At 41.0% G+C, this 17,487-nt stretch overlaps 1 protein-coding gene across 2 annotated transcripts in view; it reads right to left on the bottom strand.

Annotated features, from left to right (window-relative positions):
• The window catches only part of rbm27 (RNA binding motif protein 27), a 39,457-nt gene extending 24,999 nt beyond the window's left edge, over positions 1-14,458 (bottom strand). For both annotated transcript variants that reach the window (XM_060936579.1, XM_060936580.1), the window contains exons 1-3: positions 14,163-14,458; positions 12,853-12,971; positions 1,592-1,722 (exon numbers count right to left, since the gene is read on the bottom strand). In XM_060936579.1, coding sequence (XP_060792562.1) covers positions 1,592-1,722; positions 12,853-12,971; positions 14,163-14,221 — 309 coding nt within the window. In that variant the 5' untranslated portion in view covers positions 14,222-14,458. The remainder of the gene's footprint in view (positions 1-1,591; positions 1,723-12,852; positions 12,972-14,162) is intronic.
• Between the last annotated feature and the right edge of the window lie 3,029 nt (positions 14,459-17,487).

Here is a 17,487-nt window from a genome sequence, read left to right as displayed (position 1 = left end):
CATACACCCTGCTGGCAAGATGAGTAGGCACTATAAAATATTTTACCCACCCAATCCCTTTGTAACTTAGTTGACTCTTCATTATTTAAATGAGTCTCCTGCAAAAAACAGATGTCTACCTTCTTTTGTTTTAGATATAGAAGTTTCTTCCTCTTAATAGCAAGATTCGCCCCTTTAATATTCCACGATAGTAACTTAAGCATGTCTGCCATATTAACATAACACTTCTATTTTACCCTCGACCATCTCATCAAGCTCCGAGATGCATATCAATGAGAGTGGTAATGTGAGAACCGACCTGAATTTAAATGTCTCCCTGTCTAAGGGACGTGCACATATGGAAAAAAAAACAAAAAAAACAAACACCCACACATTAGAAACTGACACACATGTGAGAACCTCAAGAAAACAGAGTAATTCTCCATAATCCCTTAAACCAAAACAGACTAATACGTCCGTGGAACTCAGAGTCCTGACCCACCGAACACCTCCCCTCCTCCTCCATCCCTATCAAATACACACACCTATTATCATATACAGAACTTAACTAGGTGTGTATTTTATACAAGCAACCAAATGAAATAAGTCCACCATCTAAATCTTAAACAGGAATTCGTGTCCTATTTTAGGTCTTATTTTTATAAAAAATCAATAAAAAAAAATCAATAATAATAATAATAATAAATTCCTTGTGAAGACCATACCAATGTATCCACAAGGTCGAAATTGTCAGATTTTACTACCCTTGTGGGGACAATTGGTCTCAAATAGTATATTAAAACAGGCGTGTGTGCGTACACACACACACTTTCACCTGGAGAGATCCTCAGAACAATGCCTGATCCCCAGATCTCACTTCCTCATGAAAATAAACGAGAGCAACCCATCTAGTGAATTTTACACCATTTTGTTCAAAAACAAGAAAGAGAGAAACAGGAGGAAAAGAAAAAAAGTGGAGGAAGCACAGTTTGTGGAGATCAGTGAGACAGTCAGGATCGTCTGTGAGAACTGGAGATACAGTGAAAAGAAACCTCACCATTTTTAATTCTGCAGAATCATGCCCCCCCGCTGTTCCTAATGAATATTTGGGTTTGACTCGCAAAATAATTATTAAAATGTTATTGTGTTTATATTTTTGCACTCTCTCCAACACTATAAAAAGATGATAAAGCAGATTCATAGATCTGCTGTGCAGGACAGGAGACGAATTTGATTTCTCCTCAGATTCTCGTTGGCTGTTTCTCAGTGATGTTCATACTGCGAGCCAGAGAGACGTTCGCCACTGAGAAAAACAAACACGTCTGAAGAAATCAGAGCCTCTACAATCGCTTACAAACGGAGAAAAACACCTTACTGAACCTTCATCCTACATGAGATCGGGGCTAGAACTGTGTGTGCTCAGTTTAAACCCCGTTAGAGAGAAGTGTGTTTTTCTTGCTGTCCTCCTCCTGTAATTCCTCTCAAACAGGTTCTAGTATCAAGACTCAGATCTTCCCTCTCCTCCTACTGGTGCAGATGATTTTTTTTGTAATAATTTTGTACATATACAAAGATCAGCATTACAAAAAATAATGAGAGCAGAAAATGTCACCTCTTCTGTTTCAGCAGGTTTTGGAGCTGCAGCTTTCGTCTCCTCTTTAGGAATTTCTTTCACAGGTGGATTTCCCAGGTAGTTTTTGGTGGTGAGACATTCAAAGAGTTTCTCCACAAAGCCAGTGGTTTCTGTCGGGATCAAGGGATGAAAAACAAATCTTAAAGAGAATAAGCATTTATTTCAAAAGCTAAACCTTTAATCTGTACAACACATGACTGAAAGACAGGAAGCGAATAATTCTCTTCACAGTGAAACTTGGAGCTACACGATACGACAAAAATAGAGTTCAACTTGTATAGCGCCTCTCTCACACCCAAGATCACTTTAGCGAAAAAAAATAATAATAATAATAATTTCCACCAAAAGTGGTCAGGCTCCAGTGGTGTAGCTGCTCACAGTCCCACTGAAAGGGGCACACCAGCCCACCCTGCTGCCATGTCACCATATAACAGCCCTTGGAACACCGCACCACGGATCCACAAAGCGAGCGCAGAAACATCATTGCACAAAAGCACCGAGCAACTCTGATGTCGCCAAGTGCAACAACCTCACCACAATCCACAGTGATCAGAACAGACAAAAATCACACAAAGCTCAAGGCTGGGCTCAGAGCCACACCAGAACCAGCAGACAGAGAATCAGCATAAACATTCAAACAGAAAACAAACATCAAAACACACACACAAAAAAAAACGCTCCAGTGAGAAACAGCAACTGGAAACAGAAGAATACGCATCACAGTACCTGAAAACATTTCTATGATACGGGAGATATTAGGGCTGGGTATTGGCACAGACTCCCCGAATCAATATTCACAAGCAAAGGATTTGATTCAATCCGATTCAGTAGAAGAGAGATATGAAACACTGTACTGAAGAAGGTAACCAAGAGAGAGACTTTTTTTTGGGGGGGGGGTCCATAATATCCTTTAATGCTGGTCAGAGTCCGTCTATTCAATTCTCTAGTGAAGTTTAAAATGACCGTAGAAACGATCCAAGTAAACCCATCACTCAAAAATGCATATTTGCCTAAATTTTAAAAGATCGAATCTATCAACACACACACACACACACACACACACACGAGTGGTGCTTGAAAGTTTGTGAACCCTTTAGAATTTTCTACAACCCCAATTCCAAAAAAGTTGGGACACTGTGTAAAACAAATAAAGACAGAATGTGAAGATTTGCAAAATCACAGAAACCCTATATTTCATTGAAAATAGTACAAAGACAGCATATCAAATGTTGAAACTGAGAAATTGTATTGTTTTTTGAAAAACATATACCGGTACTCACTCTGAATTTGAGGTCAGCAACACATTTCAGAAAAGTTGGGACAGGGGCAACAAACGACTGAAAAAGTTGCGCAATGCTAAAAAAAAAACAAAAAAAAACCCTAATTTGGTTAATTGGCAACAGGTCAGTAAGATGATTGAGTATAAAAATAGCATCCCAGAGAAGCGGAGTCTCTTAGAAAAAAAGATGGCGAGGGGTTCACTGCTCTGTGAAAGACTGCATGGGCAAACAATGCAACAATTTAAGAATAACGTTCCTCAATGTAAAACTGCAAAGAATTTGTGGGGTCACATCATTATGGTCCATAATATCATTAAAAGATTCAGAGAATCTGGAGAAATCTCTGTCTGCAAGAGACGAGGCTGAAAACTGACATTGGATGCGTGTGATCTTCAGGCCCTCAGGAGACACTGCATTAAAAGCAGACACGTGTCTGTAGTGGAAATCACTGTATGGGCTCAGGAACACTTCAGAAAACCATCATCTGTGAAAACACTTCATTACTGCATCCACAAACGCAAGTTAAAACCAGATATAAACAATATCCAGAAATCCCGCCCCCTTCTCTGGGCCCGAGCTCTTTTACAATAGACTGAGGCGAAGTGGAAAACTGTCCTAAGGTCTGATGAACCAAAAGTAGAAATTCTTTTTAGAAATCATGGATGCAACATCCTCCAGGCTAAAGGGGAGAGGGACCATCTGGCTTGTTGTCAGTGCACAGTTCAAAAGCTGGCATCTGTGATGGTATGAGGGAGCGTTAGTGCACATGACATGGGGAGCTTGTACATCTGGGAAGGCATCATTAATGCTGAATGATATGTACACACACACGTTTCAGAGCAATATGCTGCCATCCAGACAAAATCTTTTTTCAGGGAAGGCCTTCCTTCTTTCAGCAAGACAACGCCAAACCGCTTTCTGCACATATTAAAACTGCATGGCTTTGTAGTAAAAGAGTCCAGGTGCTAAACTGGCCTGCCTGCAGTCCAGACCTGTCTTGAAGCGCAAAATATGACAAAGACGACCCCAAACCGTTGAGCAACTGAAATTGTATGTCCAGCAAGAATGGGACAACATTTCTCTTTCAAAACTACAGTAATTGCTCTCCTCAGTTCCTAAACGTTTACAGAGTGTTGTTAAAAGTAGAGGTGATGCAATACAGTGGTAAACATGCCCCTGTCCTAGAGCAATTCCAGCGTTATGGACGTGACACTTGAACTCAAAATGGCAACAAATGACCCAGTGCATGTTTTATTGTCTCCCAGTATTTAAACAGGTGTTGCATATTTTAAGGCTGTACCATACTGGAGAAGTGATAGAACAAGAACAATTCCCATAGTACATCTAGGGCATGCCAGAAAATGCCAATAAAAGATGCGTTATGGATGTGACAGAAAAAGTACCACTTTTCTTGGGTGACTGAACATTTTTATCAAACTCTGTGAAATTGTAAACCTAATGTCGAAATGGAGAGATCCATTTGATAGAGGGGTCCAAGGTGAATATTAAAAAATCTTTGTTTAAAATATTTTGTATTTCATGCAGAGTTTCGGAAGGAAAAGTCAGCGTTATGGATGTGACGAAATTCCGTTATGGATGTGACGCGTCTGAAATAGACATGGCATATGTTTAGAAAATCAGCAATTTAACCACCATAACCCTTTGAAAAACTCTCTAAATATCAGCTAAAACTATCAAAGTTCTTAAATAATATTTAGGATGGCTATTTTTTTGCTGTTTTGTGGATTTTAGCATACATTTCTGTGGCTTGTGGCAATAATACAGAATTGTACATGATCAAAGTTGATTTTAGCTTGGGGTTTACATTATAAGAAAGAAAGACTGACAGTGACATATTAGGTTGGTTACAAATTGGTTCAACTTATTCACATCTGTAAAATACAGGCCTAGGTGAGATCTCTGGGAGTGGTTTTGATGTATTACATGTTGCTTTATTTTTGCATGGTGAGGTTGACATTTACATGGAATTGCCCCCTAACGTTTTTGAAACGTGTTGCTGACATCAAATTTAAAATGAGCGTATATTTTTAAAAAAAACATAAAATTTCTCAGTTTCAATATTTGATATGTTGTCTTTGTACTATTTTCAATGAAATGTAGGGTTTCTGTGATTTGCAAATCTTCACATTCTGTTTTTATTCATGTTTTAGACAGTGTCCAAACTTTTTTGGAATTGGGGTTGTATATTTCTGCATAAATATGACCTAAAACATCAGATTTTCACACAAGGCCTAAAAGTAGATAAAGAGAGCCCAGTTAAACAAATGAGACAGAAATATTATACTTGGTCATTTATTTATTGAGGAAAATGATCCAATATTACATATCTGTGAGTGGCAAAAGTATGTGACCCTTTGCTTTCAGTATCTGGTGTGACCCCCTTGTGCAGCAATAACTGCAACTAAACGTTTGCGGTAACTGTTGATCAGTCCTGCACACCGGCTTGGAGGAATTTTAGCCCGTTCCTCCGTACAGAACAGCTTCAACTCTGGGATGTTGGTGGGTTTCCTCACATGAACTGCTCGCTTCAGGTCCTTCCACAACATTTCCATTGGATTAAGGTCAGGACTTTGACTTGGCCATTCCAAAACATTCACTTTATTCTTCTTTAACCATTCTTTGGTAGAACGACTTGTGTGCTTAGGGTCGTTGTCTTGCTGCATGACTCACCTTCTCTTGAGATTCAGTTCATGGACAGATGTCCTGACATTTTCCTTTAGAATTCGCTGGTATAATTCAGAATTCATTGTTCCATCAATGATGGCAAGCCGTCCTGGCCCAGATGCAGCAAAACAGGCCCAAACCATGATACTACCACCACCATGTTTCACAGATGGGATAAGGTTCTTATGCTGGAATGCAGTGTTTTCCTTTCTCCAAATATAACGCTCCACATTTAAACCAAAAAGTTCTATTTTGGACTCACCCATCCACAAAACATTTTTCCAATAGCCTTCTGGCTTGTCCACGTGATCTTTAGCAAACTGCAGACGAGCAGCAATGCTCTTTTTGGAGAGCAGTGGCTTTCTCCTTGCAACCCTGCCATGCACACCATTGTTGTTCAGTGTTCTCATGAACATTAACATTAGCCAATGTGAGAGAGGCCTTCAGTTGCTGAGAAGTTACCCTGGGGTCCTTTGTGACCTCGCCGACTATTACACGCCTTGCTCTTGGAATGATCTTTGTTGGTCGACCACTCCTGGGGAGGGTAACAATGGTCTTGAATTTCCTCCATTTGTACACAATCTGTCTGACTGTGGATTGGTGGAGTCCAAACTCTTTAGAGATGGTTTTGTAACCTTTTCCAGCCTGATGAGCATCAACAACGCTTTTTCTGAGGTCCTCAGAAATCTCCTCCGTTCGTGCCATGATACACTTCCACAAACGTGTTGTGAAGATCAGACTTTGATAGATCCCTGTTCTTTAAATAAAACAGGGTGCCCACTCACACCTGATTGTCATCCCATTGATTGAAAACACCTGACTCTAATTTCACCTTCAAATTAACTGCTAATCCTAGAGCTTCACATACTTTTGCCACTCACAGATATGTAATATTGGATCATTTTCCTCAATAAATAAATGACCAAGTATAATATTTTTGTCTCATTTGTTTAACTGGGTTCTCTTTATCTACTTTTAGGACTTGTGTGAAAATCTGATGATGTTTTAGGTCATATTTATGCAGAAATATAGAAAATTCTAAAGGGTTCACAAACTTTCAAGCAGCACTGTGTGTGTGTGTGTTTATATTATATATATATATATTATATATATATATATATATATATATATATATATATATATATATATATATATATATAAAAAACCAAAAAAACAAATAGGAGGACATTTCCAGCCAGGTTTTGGGTCATGGAGTCAGTGAATATTTCCAAACACAGTCACTTCACAGAACCAGGTCCATTTCCGTTATTTGCCAAACACTTTTACTAGCAAGTTGATTAAATGTTAAAATGCTGCTATTTTATGTATAAGCTGTCAGTAATATACTTACTTTTATGTTATTATAAAATACTGTTATTTCATCAGTATTAACTGTTAAATGTTTATCTTAATAGTTATGACTGAACGTAGCTTCACCAGCTATTGACCCTAACGTTCACAGTTCACTGATGAGTTTCAGCCAAATCACTTTTCATTACTGAAGTCGGTTCGATCTGTCGGACAATTCGTGGTGAACATCACACACATACAGACACAGATTTTTCATATTAGCATACACCACTCACAGAAATAACTGGGGGTCACTCTAATGCTCCACTCACCAAACTGACATTAACGGATCACATCATTAATTTTCTTTTGTTACAGACATGTAAAAGTTTTTACCTTTACCTGACATGTTTCGACGGTGTAACTTCCGTCTTGTGACGGAAGTGTGTGTGACGTGCTTTTGTAATCAGCTGATGTTATGGAGGTGTGGCCTCCCTGTCAACATTGACAGGTCGGTCACACCTCCCGCTGTCAGTGTTGCCCCCTCAGGACGGCGCTCCAGGTGTGGGAGAGCACGTACGCCCCCTCATCCCCGTTTATTGTTCTTGGGCTATGCTTTCTGATTCCTATTGACTCCTTAATCCAACGGTGGTATCTGTTGTTCTCTTGCTGTATGATCTGAGCATTGTCCCAGTCCATTATATGATTTTCCCTTCTGCAGTGGTCCGTTATTGCTGATTTGAGGTTCTCTTCTTGAGGCCTTATCTTTTTTTGCTCGTTTGTCTCTGTTCTGTTTCTTTTTCACATTCCTTTTTATGTTCCTTTTTTCGTATGCTAAAACTCCTTCCTGTCTCCCCAACGTAGGTTTTATTGCATGACTGGCATGGTATTTCATATACGACATTACATTTATTGTGTTGGTCGATTTTGTCCTTAGAGTGAACTAGTAGCTGTCATAGTTTGATATGCGATTTCACGGGTGTTTGCATATTGTGTTTTTTCATGGCCCTTTGGATTCGTTCTGTAACTCCTCCGACATACGGTAGAGTCACTACTGCTTTGCTTTCTTGTTTTTGGGTTTTTGTTTCTGGGTGACCCTCTGATGAAGACGGAAGTTACACCGTCGAAACGTCAGGTAAAGGAAAAAACTTTTACATGTCTGTAACAAAAGAAAATTAATGATTTGATTTAATAAGAAGACAATGAACGTGACACATCTATTATATGACATTAACAGATATGCAGTAAACGTGAAGGCAGTTTAAAAAAAAAATACAAATAAAAAATTAAAATCCCACACACAATGTGATCATGTATCAGGAAGAGCAATCAGTCTTCTAAAACACACACACACTTCTGATTATGAACGAGCAGAAGTTGAGCAAAGTAACTTAAAGCAGATATGCAGAACCTTGATTTTTAAATAAATTTCTGAGTAGATAGTATCAACCACACACACACACGCACGCACGTGTTAAAATCGACCGCAAAGTTGTGATTGACGCTACCCCGCTGAGCCAGCCAGTCCTGAGCGCGTGACGTCACAGCGGGAACCGGTTTTAAGGCCGAGGCCTTTAACAGCTATAGACCAAAGTCATATAAATAACAATTTATGGTGAAAGTAAGAAATAGCGTTACTGACTCGCTCGACTAAGACTGATTTGACTTCACTGATTGTGGGTTGACTCTCATTAAAACAGGATGGGTGCTATAACTTATGCAACACACATGTACATGCATGCATTTTCACTGATAAAACGTAAAAGGCGAATTAAATAAATCAGATGAACTGAGACAATCACATTCTGAAGCAAATTAAATAATCTCATACCGCTAACTTAAACACACAATACAAGTTACATGTATTAATCTAAATGCAGGGAAACGTGTTGTTTTTGTTGTTTTGTATCCAAATGAGAGTCGGAGCTTACCCGTCTGTGTTCTCGCTTCTTGAAGGCCGATTGTTTTTGAAACAATCTGACTTTCAGTTGTTTGTTCAGTTCTCTGTTCATTCGCTTCTTCCATGTAAGGGAGAGATGGCAGCGATATCCAGTTTAGAAATCAGACGGCTGCTCCACTCATTCTATATTTTGTCCATATGGAGTATTCCGCCATTACTGCTGGGCTCAGGCAATTATTAAAACCCGGAACGGAACGTCACTGGTTTTAGCAACAACCGCCGGGAGGTCACTGCCCGAGCGATAGGTCACGTCCTGTTCCATCCTGGGTTTTAGCAACAACCCTCGGCTCACTCCGGGAGGACCGGTGCAACTGAACTTTCCTTTTTAAATAAATAAATAAATAAATAAATAAACCAGCCTTTCCTTTAATTGTTGGTACTGCACCCTCTTTCAATCCGGGCTTATAGCCAACGCTCCTCAACAGATCAGAGGTCGCGTACGAGTCCTCAGTAAAATGTGCAGAACAGAGGAGAGACCGCTTCATAGCCGCCCAATGTGCCTGTGAATTTCTCGCAAAACGCCTCCAAATCTTTGCACTTTGAACATTCTTGGGCCGTGAACGCAACATAAATCCACCTTCTGTCACGTTGCTGCACCGGCCAGCAACACATCTCCGTGGCATGGCGATAAATTAGCTCAAAATGGAGGATTGGCGTTGCAGTCAGCTCTGTGTTTTAGTATAGCGGAAATGGCGATGAGACCGATAGACTTCCTGCTGTGATGTCACAGATGTCAAGGTCATTCACTCAGACCGCTACCTATATGAATCACTTTAAATCGTAAAAATTACTACATTAGATTTATTGTTAACGCTTAAAACTATTCCTGTGCCATTCTTAAGGTCTCAAGGCATTTATAAACGAAAGTGAGCCCATGGCTCTGCGTGTATGCTTTAAAGGATATGGGACATGAAACATAAATGCACGCTATATCAGTTTCTTTCCATTAAAAATATGAATTAATTGCATCAACAAATACAAAATCATCTATTAAATTCAGCAAAATCGTTATATTCATGATGATTATATGGCATTTCTGCTCGACTTCCGATATGCATTTTTTGCAACTGGAAGAGCCGCTGTCACGTGATCATACGTCACAAAAACTTTCGGGCACAGCACAAGCGGGTAGATGAATGGAGAAGTGGATGACAAGAAAATTGTTTTTATAGTCTTTAAAGTACATTGGACATCATGGTGTATTGTGCTGCTTATGGTTGCAATAATTCCAATGGGAAATGCCCTGGAGTAAGTTTTTTTGCATTCCCCAAGGACCCGAAGCTGAGGAAAGTGTGGGCTCACCTGCGCATGCGCAGTAGGCTTCGCGCATGCGCAGTAGCTTGGTAGGACAACTTTACAGAACACCTGTTGAAAAAAACTTTGCACCTACTGTTTCCCACAAACTGTATTCGGACCATTTCACTGAGGATTCTTTCAACATTAATACTCTGGTACTGAGCGATATTAATTCATGAAACAGGAAGCATAAGAAAAAAAAAAACAGTTCAAATCGGGAAGCCGCGCACACCTGTGCCAGGCTGCACAAATGCGCGCAGCTTCCCGACCCAAACCGCCTCTCTCTCATCCTTACACTTCATGCCTCATGCTCCATGAACCAACATCGCTTTTTTTTTTTTTTAAAATCGGATCTGCGCGATTCAGCCGTGAAAAAGGCGGCATCCGCCGAAAGGCGCGCTGTTTGCATCCCTGCACGGAGGCCAGGGGACAGGGCAGGAATATTTTTGTTGATATGAGTGATCCGGTGCGATTTCACGACACCCCTGTTGAAGACCTCTGCGCTAAGCGACTGAAAGCCGAGGTAAGGATTAGTATTATAATTTTGGGTGTATCAATTATTGATTATCATAATTCTGACTCGTTTCGCCATTTTGAATGTTTTCATCTCGGACTCTGGAAGCATTGTATCTCAATCAATCTCGAAAAATATCAGCAAAAAAAAAACTAGCTTGCAACGGACTTTAGCTAGATCTATGATGAACTTTCAATGTATGATACAAAAATAATACTTCTTTCAACAGATCATTAGCCTTTGAGCAGAATTGTAATCAAGCATCCAGCCAGAGCAGGTCATGATATATTTTTTACCATATTAACATGCCATTGTGCGTCATGCCTGATGTAAAGACTCTCGTCTCTGCGAGCCTACCACACAGATTTAATACTTGTCATTTTTAGGGCATACCTAACAACGTGTTTTCTTTCTCTCTCCCCCCCCCCAATCTGTCCCTCTGAGTTACATGTTGATCCTGGGATTGAGATGCTGGCCTCTTCTGCCCCTCGGACCTGCTTGATCCATCCTGGTGCCCTGTGTCTGGTCGGAGTTTTATCGCCCCACTCCTGTGAAGGACGGCCCCATGAGGACAGTTGAGGGTTATACCTGTTAAAACTGTTAATATTATAGTCAGGCTGTCTGTTGTTGCCCAAATGAGGATGGGTTCCCTTTTGAGTCTGGTTCCTCTCGAGGTTTCTTCCTCATGTCGTCTGAGGGAGTTTTTCCTTGCCACCGTCGCCACAGGCTTGCTCATTGGGGATAGATTAGGGATAAAATTAGCTCATGTTTTAAGTCGTTCAAATTCTGTAAAGCTGCTTTGCGACAATGTTTATTGTTAAAAGCGCTGTACAAATAAACTTGATTTGATTTGAATTGTTTTTAACTTACCAGGAAGTGTTATCGAGCCGACCGCTTTCAGTTTCATGAGGGCTGAATGAACTCTCACTCTCAGAATCATCTGACCCGTCAGAGTAAAGACAAGATCCATGTTCATGTGAATTTCCAGCTATCGGTTCGAATCGATAGGGTCTAACTTCACATCTCTGTGAAACATCGGGAATATCACTGTCGATGGTGTCCATTTCGGTAACCTGTTTACATTAGATTCCCAAGCGCTGGCTCCTTGGAAAGTTTTTGTGACGTCACGGGTCACGTGACCACCTAGCTCATTAACGAATCCTTGTTTTACGCTGATGTATAGAAAAACTTGAATAATGTGATGATTTTCATATTTTTGACGCCCTGCAGTGATTTAGATGGCATTTCTTATGTCCTTTATACATAATTATGCCCAGAAAAAAATCCATGTCCCATATCCTTTAAGTCCAGAAGGTCTGTAGAGTTTATATCGCCCCCTTGTGGTCTCTGACCCATGACGATTCCACACTCAGTTAAACAGAAGGCCAATTGAACGAAATGAGAGACACATCAAGCATCTAATTTAAATGTTGGCTAATTTTAATACATTGTTTTGAAACATCAATCAATAATCGATATATTGCTAGTTTATGATGTCCCTATTAAAAAAAAGTTATGATTTTAACAGCTTGATACAAAAGCTATCAAATCAGCTGCTTTTAATTAGTTTTTTCTTAGAGGAAGCCTTTATTTGTCACATGTACACGTGTGAGATATCGCAATACCTGCAATATCTCAGAAAAGTGAATAGTTACAATTTATCACAATATTAATATGATCATATCAGCCCACCTTCCTGGAACCTCCAAGTTCCTCAGTAATGTTTTTGCTGTGAGACAGCAGGGGGAGTGTAATTCCACATCACCACAAAATCCTTTTATTAATTTCCTAATTAAGTTCCTGCTTTCAAATCACTTCCTAGAAGTTTCTTTCCTCTATCAGGGTTTAAACCATACTGTTTCTCTCTCCCCCCAATAAATAATGACTAAAACAGAAGTGACAGTGGTGAGGAAGACTCCCCGAGACCACAGGAGGAAGAAACCTCGAGAGAAACCAGACTCAGAGGGACCCATCCTGATCCAGGTGACACCGAACTGTGTGATTCTAAATCATTACAGAATCATTACTCTTCTACAGCTGTACACTGTAGAGTTGAGCAACATGTTGGAATGATGTTCAATATAAACATCAGCATGCTTTTCTGACTTCAGAAGATAAATCCAGGTTAAACTATCCACTGGATCTGGTAAAATGAATCCAGATTGGGTTCCTGAGAGGACTATAGTGTGAGACAGCAAGCTTGAGGCAGCGTTACCTTTCTGCAGGAAGACGTCCAGCTGATCAGCACACAGCGCTCGCAGATCTTTCTCAGATTTGTCTTTTTTCACCAAAGCAACAACGTAGTTGGCCAAAGCAGACGGGTCAGCATCACATCTGCACAAAAGAAAACAGGAGTTTATTTCCAGCGTCTGCTTCCGTAACACCACAATCCCAACGGATTGGAACAAACATAGAGACGATCAACAGCAAACTTCAGCCCTGGGACCGACCTGCTCTCTCTCACACACACACACACACACTCTTCAGCCCTGGGACCGACCTGCTCTCTCTCTCTCTCTCTCTCACACACACACACACACACTTCAGCCCTGGGACCGACCTGCTGTCTCTCTCTCTCTCACACACACACACTTCAGCCCTGGGACCGACCTGCTGTCTCTCTCTCTCTCACACACACACACTTCAGCCCTGGGACCGACCTGCTCTCTCTCTCTCTCTCTCTCACACACACACACACACATACACACACTTCAGCCCTGGGACCGACCTGCTCTCTCTCTCACACACACACACACATACACACACTTCAGCCCTGGGACCGACCTGCTCTCTCTCTCTCACACACACACACACACTTCAGCCCTGGGACCGACCTGCTCTCTCTCTCTCTCTCTCACACACACACACACATACACACACTTCAGCCCTGGGACCGACCTGCTGTCTCTCTCTCTCTCTCACACACACACACACACACTTCAGCCCTGGGACCGACCTGCTGTCTCTCTCTCTCACACACACACACACACACACTTCAGTCCTGGGACCGACCTGCTCTCTCTCTCTCACACACACACACACACACACTTCAGCCCTGGGACCGACCTGCTCTCTCTCTCTCTCTCTCACACACACACTTCAGCCCTGGGACCGATCTGCTCTCTCTCTCTCACACACACAAAACTCTTATAAGTACTCCTAAGTAAACATATAAATAAATTAACTCTCTCTCTCTCTCTCTCTCTCTGACGGAGTGAAAGCAGTGGCGCTCCTGTGACTACACCGCTGCGGACGCTCCTCATAAAGCCTACCCTTAGCTTAGCACAGTTAGCATTCGGCTGAGGGAAAGTGCACTCTGAGGTGGGGGGTTTCAAGAAAACTGCGCAACCCAGCGATAAAACTGCCACCGCCGCGATAAGAGCAGAGTTCGCATCTAAATTAAGTGAAAAACGAGCTCATGGACGTTTAGCATGCTAACGGATTAGCAAGCTCCTGCGTGCTAGCGAGTGCTAACGAGAGCTGATCGCGTCCCCACAGTGAGCGCTCCCCCTCCCCTTCACTCACATCGGCTCCAGCAGTTTAGCGAGCCACGACTTCAGCGCGTCCACATTCTCTATGATCATGGTGTCGAGCTCACAGCGCTGCTGCTGCTCAGTAAATCAACACTTTCTGCTGCGATGCTGCAGATTTCATCCTCAGTGTCCTGACGCTGCAGCTCGGCTTTAGGCCTCACACAAACCACTGCACGGCACCGCGAGCTGCTTTACGTTCAAACCCCAGCGCTAGCGGCATGCTAACAGGCTAACATCACTGACACCGCACACAGCCAATCAGCGCGCGCGAGAAACACACGCTCGCGCACTAACGGCACGTACTGTTTAGTGCGCGAGCGCCCGCGTTCCGCGCATGTTTTACGACTCTGTATCGCGCGTGCGTGTGATTTCACGACATTACAACACGTTTTGTGACATTCCGACATAATAACACCGGTCGGAGCAATATCAATTAAAAAAAATCTTTATTGAAAATAACAAAATACAAACACAGTTATTAATACAAACAACAAACCAAGAGCCAGCTGGACTTTTCAAATAAAACCTCCAACGCTAATAATGAGCACAAATGAAAAGTTTTAGCAGCTTTCTTGTTTTTAGATTCAGAGATGATTTTGATATCCTGTTCAGTTTCCTTTTCAAATGCTATAATTCAAGGTTTTGAATGACTAAACTTGGCTTTATGAATATGGTTTTTCCCTAAAATGGTCAGCAAATGTATCATATATAACTCTCTCTGTTTTTTTTGCTTTTGTTGTCATGGAAACCAAACAGTACATATTTCCAACACAGAGAAAAATCAGAGTCAAGCTTGGCTGTAATGTACCGGGTTATTTCTGTCCAGAATGTGATGGAAAAGGGGCATTGCCAGAACAGGTGCATTATTATTTCCGGGTCCGTCTCACACAATGAACAGTCCACACAAATGTCTCTCTTAAACTTAAGCATATAATGCTTGGCAGGATAGTATCTATGAATCAGTTTGAAAGACACCTTCCTTGCTTTGTTTGTAAGGAAGTATCTGTATGGGAGGTTCCACACACTGCTCCAGTTCAGGTCACCAACAAGACCAGTCCAGTACTGAACCACAGAGGGGATAGTGGTGATATCTGCCTGGAATAAGTCAAGTCAAGTTTATTTGTATCGCGCTTTTAACAATAAATATTGTCGCAAAGCAGCTTTACAGAATTTTAATGACTTAAAACATGAGCTAAGTTTATCCCTAATCTATCCCCAATGATGAAGCCTGTGGCGACGGTGGCAAGGAAAAACTCCCTCAGACGACATGAGGAAGAAATCTCAAGAGGAACCAGACTCAAAAGGGAACCCATCCTCAACAACAGACAGCATGACTATAACATTAACAGTTTTAACATGAAGTCAGTTTCGTTGATGTTATAAACTCTTCATTGATGGAAACTTGAGTGCAAAACTGTTCATGACAACCACAGTCCTAAAGTTAGCAAGTCAACTGTAGTCCTCAGCCATAAAAGCATTACTGTAAGAGTCCAGAGCGTCCTCCAAGTGTGACTTTCAACTGTCCATATGGGGCCGTCCTCCACAGGAGCGATGTGATGTGATGAGACTCCAGCCAGACGTAGGGCATCAGGATGGATCAGGCAGGTCTGAGGAGTGAATGCGTGAATATTGCAATTATTGTTCTTGGATGTGACAGAGAAGCATACATGACCCACTGAGGTCAATATGGGGTCCAGAGATAGTAAACAAACTGGTTTTTCAGCCCCTCTGAGAAGAGTTAGGATACCAGAGGGAATGGCATCCATTACAATAGCAAACTCTTTTGGGGTCAAAGGAATACCAAATGTTTGGAGGAACTCAGAATAATTTAGCAGATTCCCATTATCACTGTGTAGCTGGGTTACTAGAATTATGTTGTTATTGAACCAGGATTGAAAAAATAAGGATTTATTTCTATATTTAATGTGCTGATTATTCCAGATGAAGCTTCTATGTGGGGAGAAGTTGTGTTTATAAATTAATGGCCATGCCAAGAACATTTGTTTATGGAAATTAGACAGGATTAAGGGAAGTTTCTCTATTTTATAATCACATAAGAGTACGTATTCAAGGCCTCCAATCGTAGAGAAAATGTCCCTGGGTATTATGTAGAAACTGTTTTATTCAAGGTTCAAGACTTTAATTGTCATTGAGCAGTTGCCTGAACAACGAAATTTAGCCAGCATGGCCACAAAGGTGCAAGAGAACATATAAAAAAATTCATAATAAATACAACAACATAAAAAGTAATACTAGTAATAATAATAAAATAAATAAAATAAATAAAAATAGAGGTAGGCAGAGGTAATATTGCACATTAGTACTGCACATGATATGGGTATGATCAGTAGCAGCAGTGTGGTGACCTACACACACACACATGATCGATCAACAATGGTAGCGTGGTGTCCCATACTCACACACACACACACACACACACACACACACACACGATCGATCAATAATGGTAGTGTGGTGTCCCATACTCACACACACACACACACACACACACACACACACACACACACACATGCTCACTCATAGCAGCCTGTAATTATCCAATTAATTTTAAAGGTATTATTAAGGGCAGTAAAATCAAGAAAGTTTAGACCACTGGAATCATAACAGGGCAATATCAATTACCACAGCAGACTCTCCTTTAGTAACTGGACTATTTTATTGATTTAAAACATTTACAATTACAAATTTATTTGTTTATGGAAACCGGATACCTTAAATGGTAGTTTTGATATATTGTTATTACATTAAAAAGATCAAACACCACAAAGATTGCAAATGAAATAATATTCCATATTAAGAAAGAGCTAGGCAAAAATTCTCTTAAACATTTAATCTTAGATGTGATTTTCAGGTAAGGAATATCTAGCACATCCGATAAGATTAACCTAGGCTTTAGTAAAACATAAGAGGCCAGAAGCCCAAATATTATTATACTGTTTAAACAATGTGCCTAATTGGAATAATTTAGACTTGTTTATTAATTTAAAAAAATCTATACCGATGGGGATCCATCTTTGTTTGTTTGTTAATTATAATTTAAAGGGTTAAACCTGGGCAGCATGGTGGTGTAGTGGTTAGCACGGTTGTCTCACAGCAAGAAGGTTCTGGGTTCGAGCCCCGTGGCCGGCGAGGGCCTTTCTGTGTGGAGTTTGCATGTTCTCCCCGTGTCCGCGTGGGTTTCCTCCGGGTGCTCCGGTTTCCCCCACAGTCCAAAGACATGCAGGTTAGGTTAACTGGTGACTCTAAATTGATCATGAGTGTGAGTGGTTGTCTGTGTCTGTGTCAGCCCTGTGATG

This window comes from Neoarius graeffei, chromosome 12, assembly GCF_027579695.1.
Source record: "Neoarius graeffei isolate fNeoGra1 chromosome 12, fNeoGra1.pri, whole genome shotgun sequence".
Classification (NCBI taxonomy): Eukaryota; Metazoa; Chordata; class Actinopteri; order Siluriformes; family Ariidae; genus Neoarius; species Neoarius graeffei.
The sequence above is the reverse complement of the archived record's forward strand: the minus strand, read 5'-3'. Positions and strand labels throughout refer to the sequence as shown.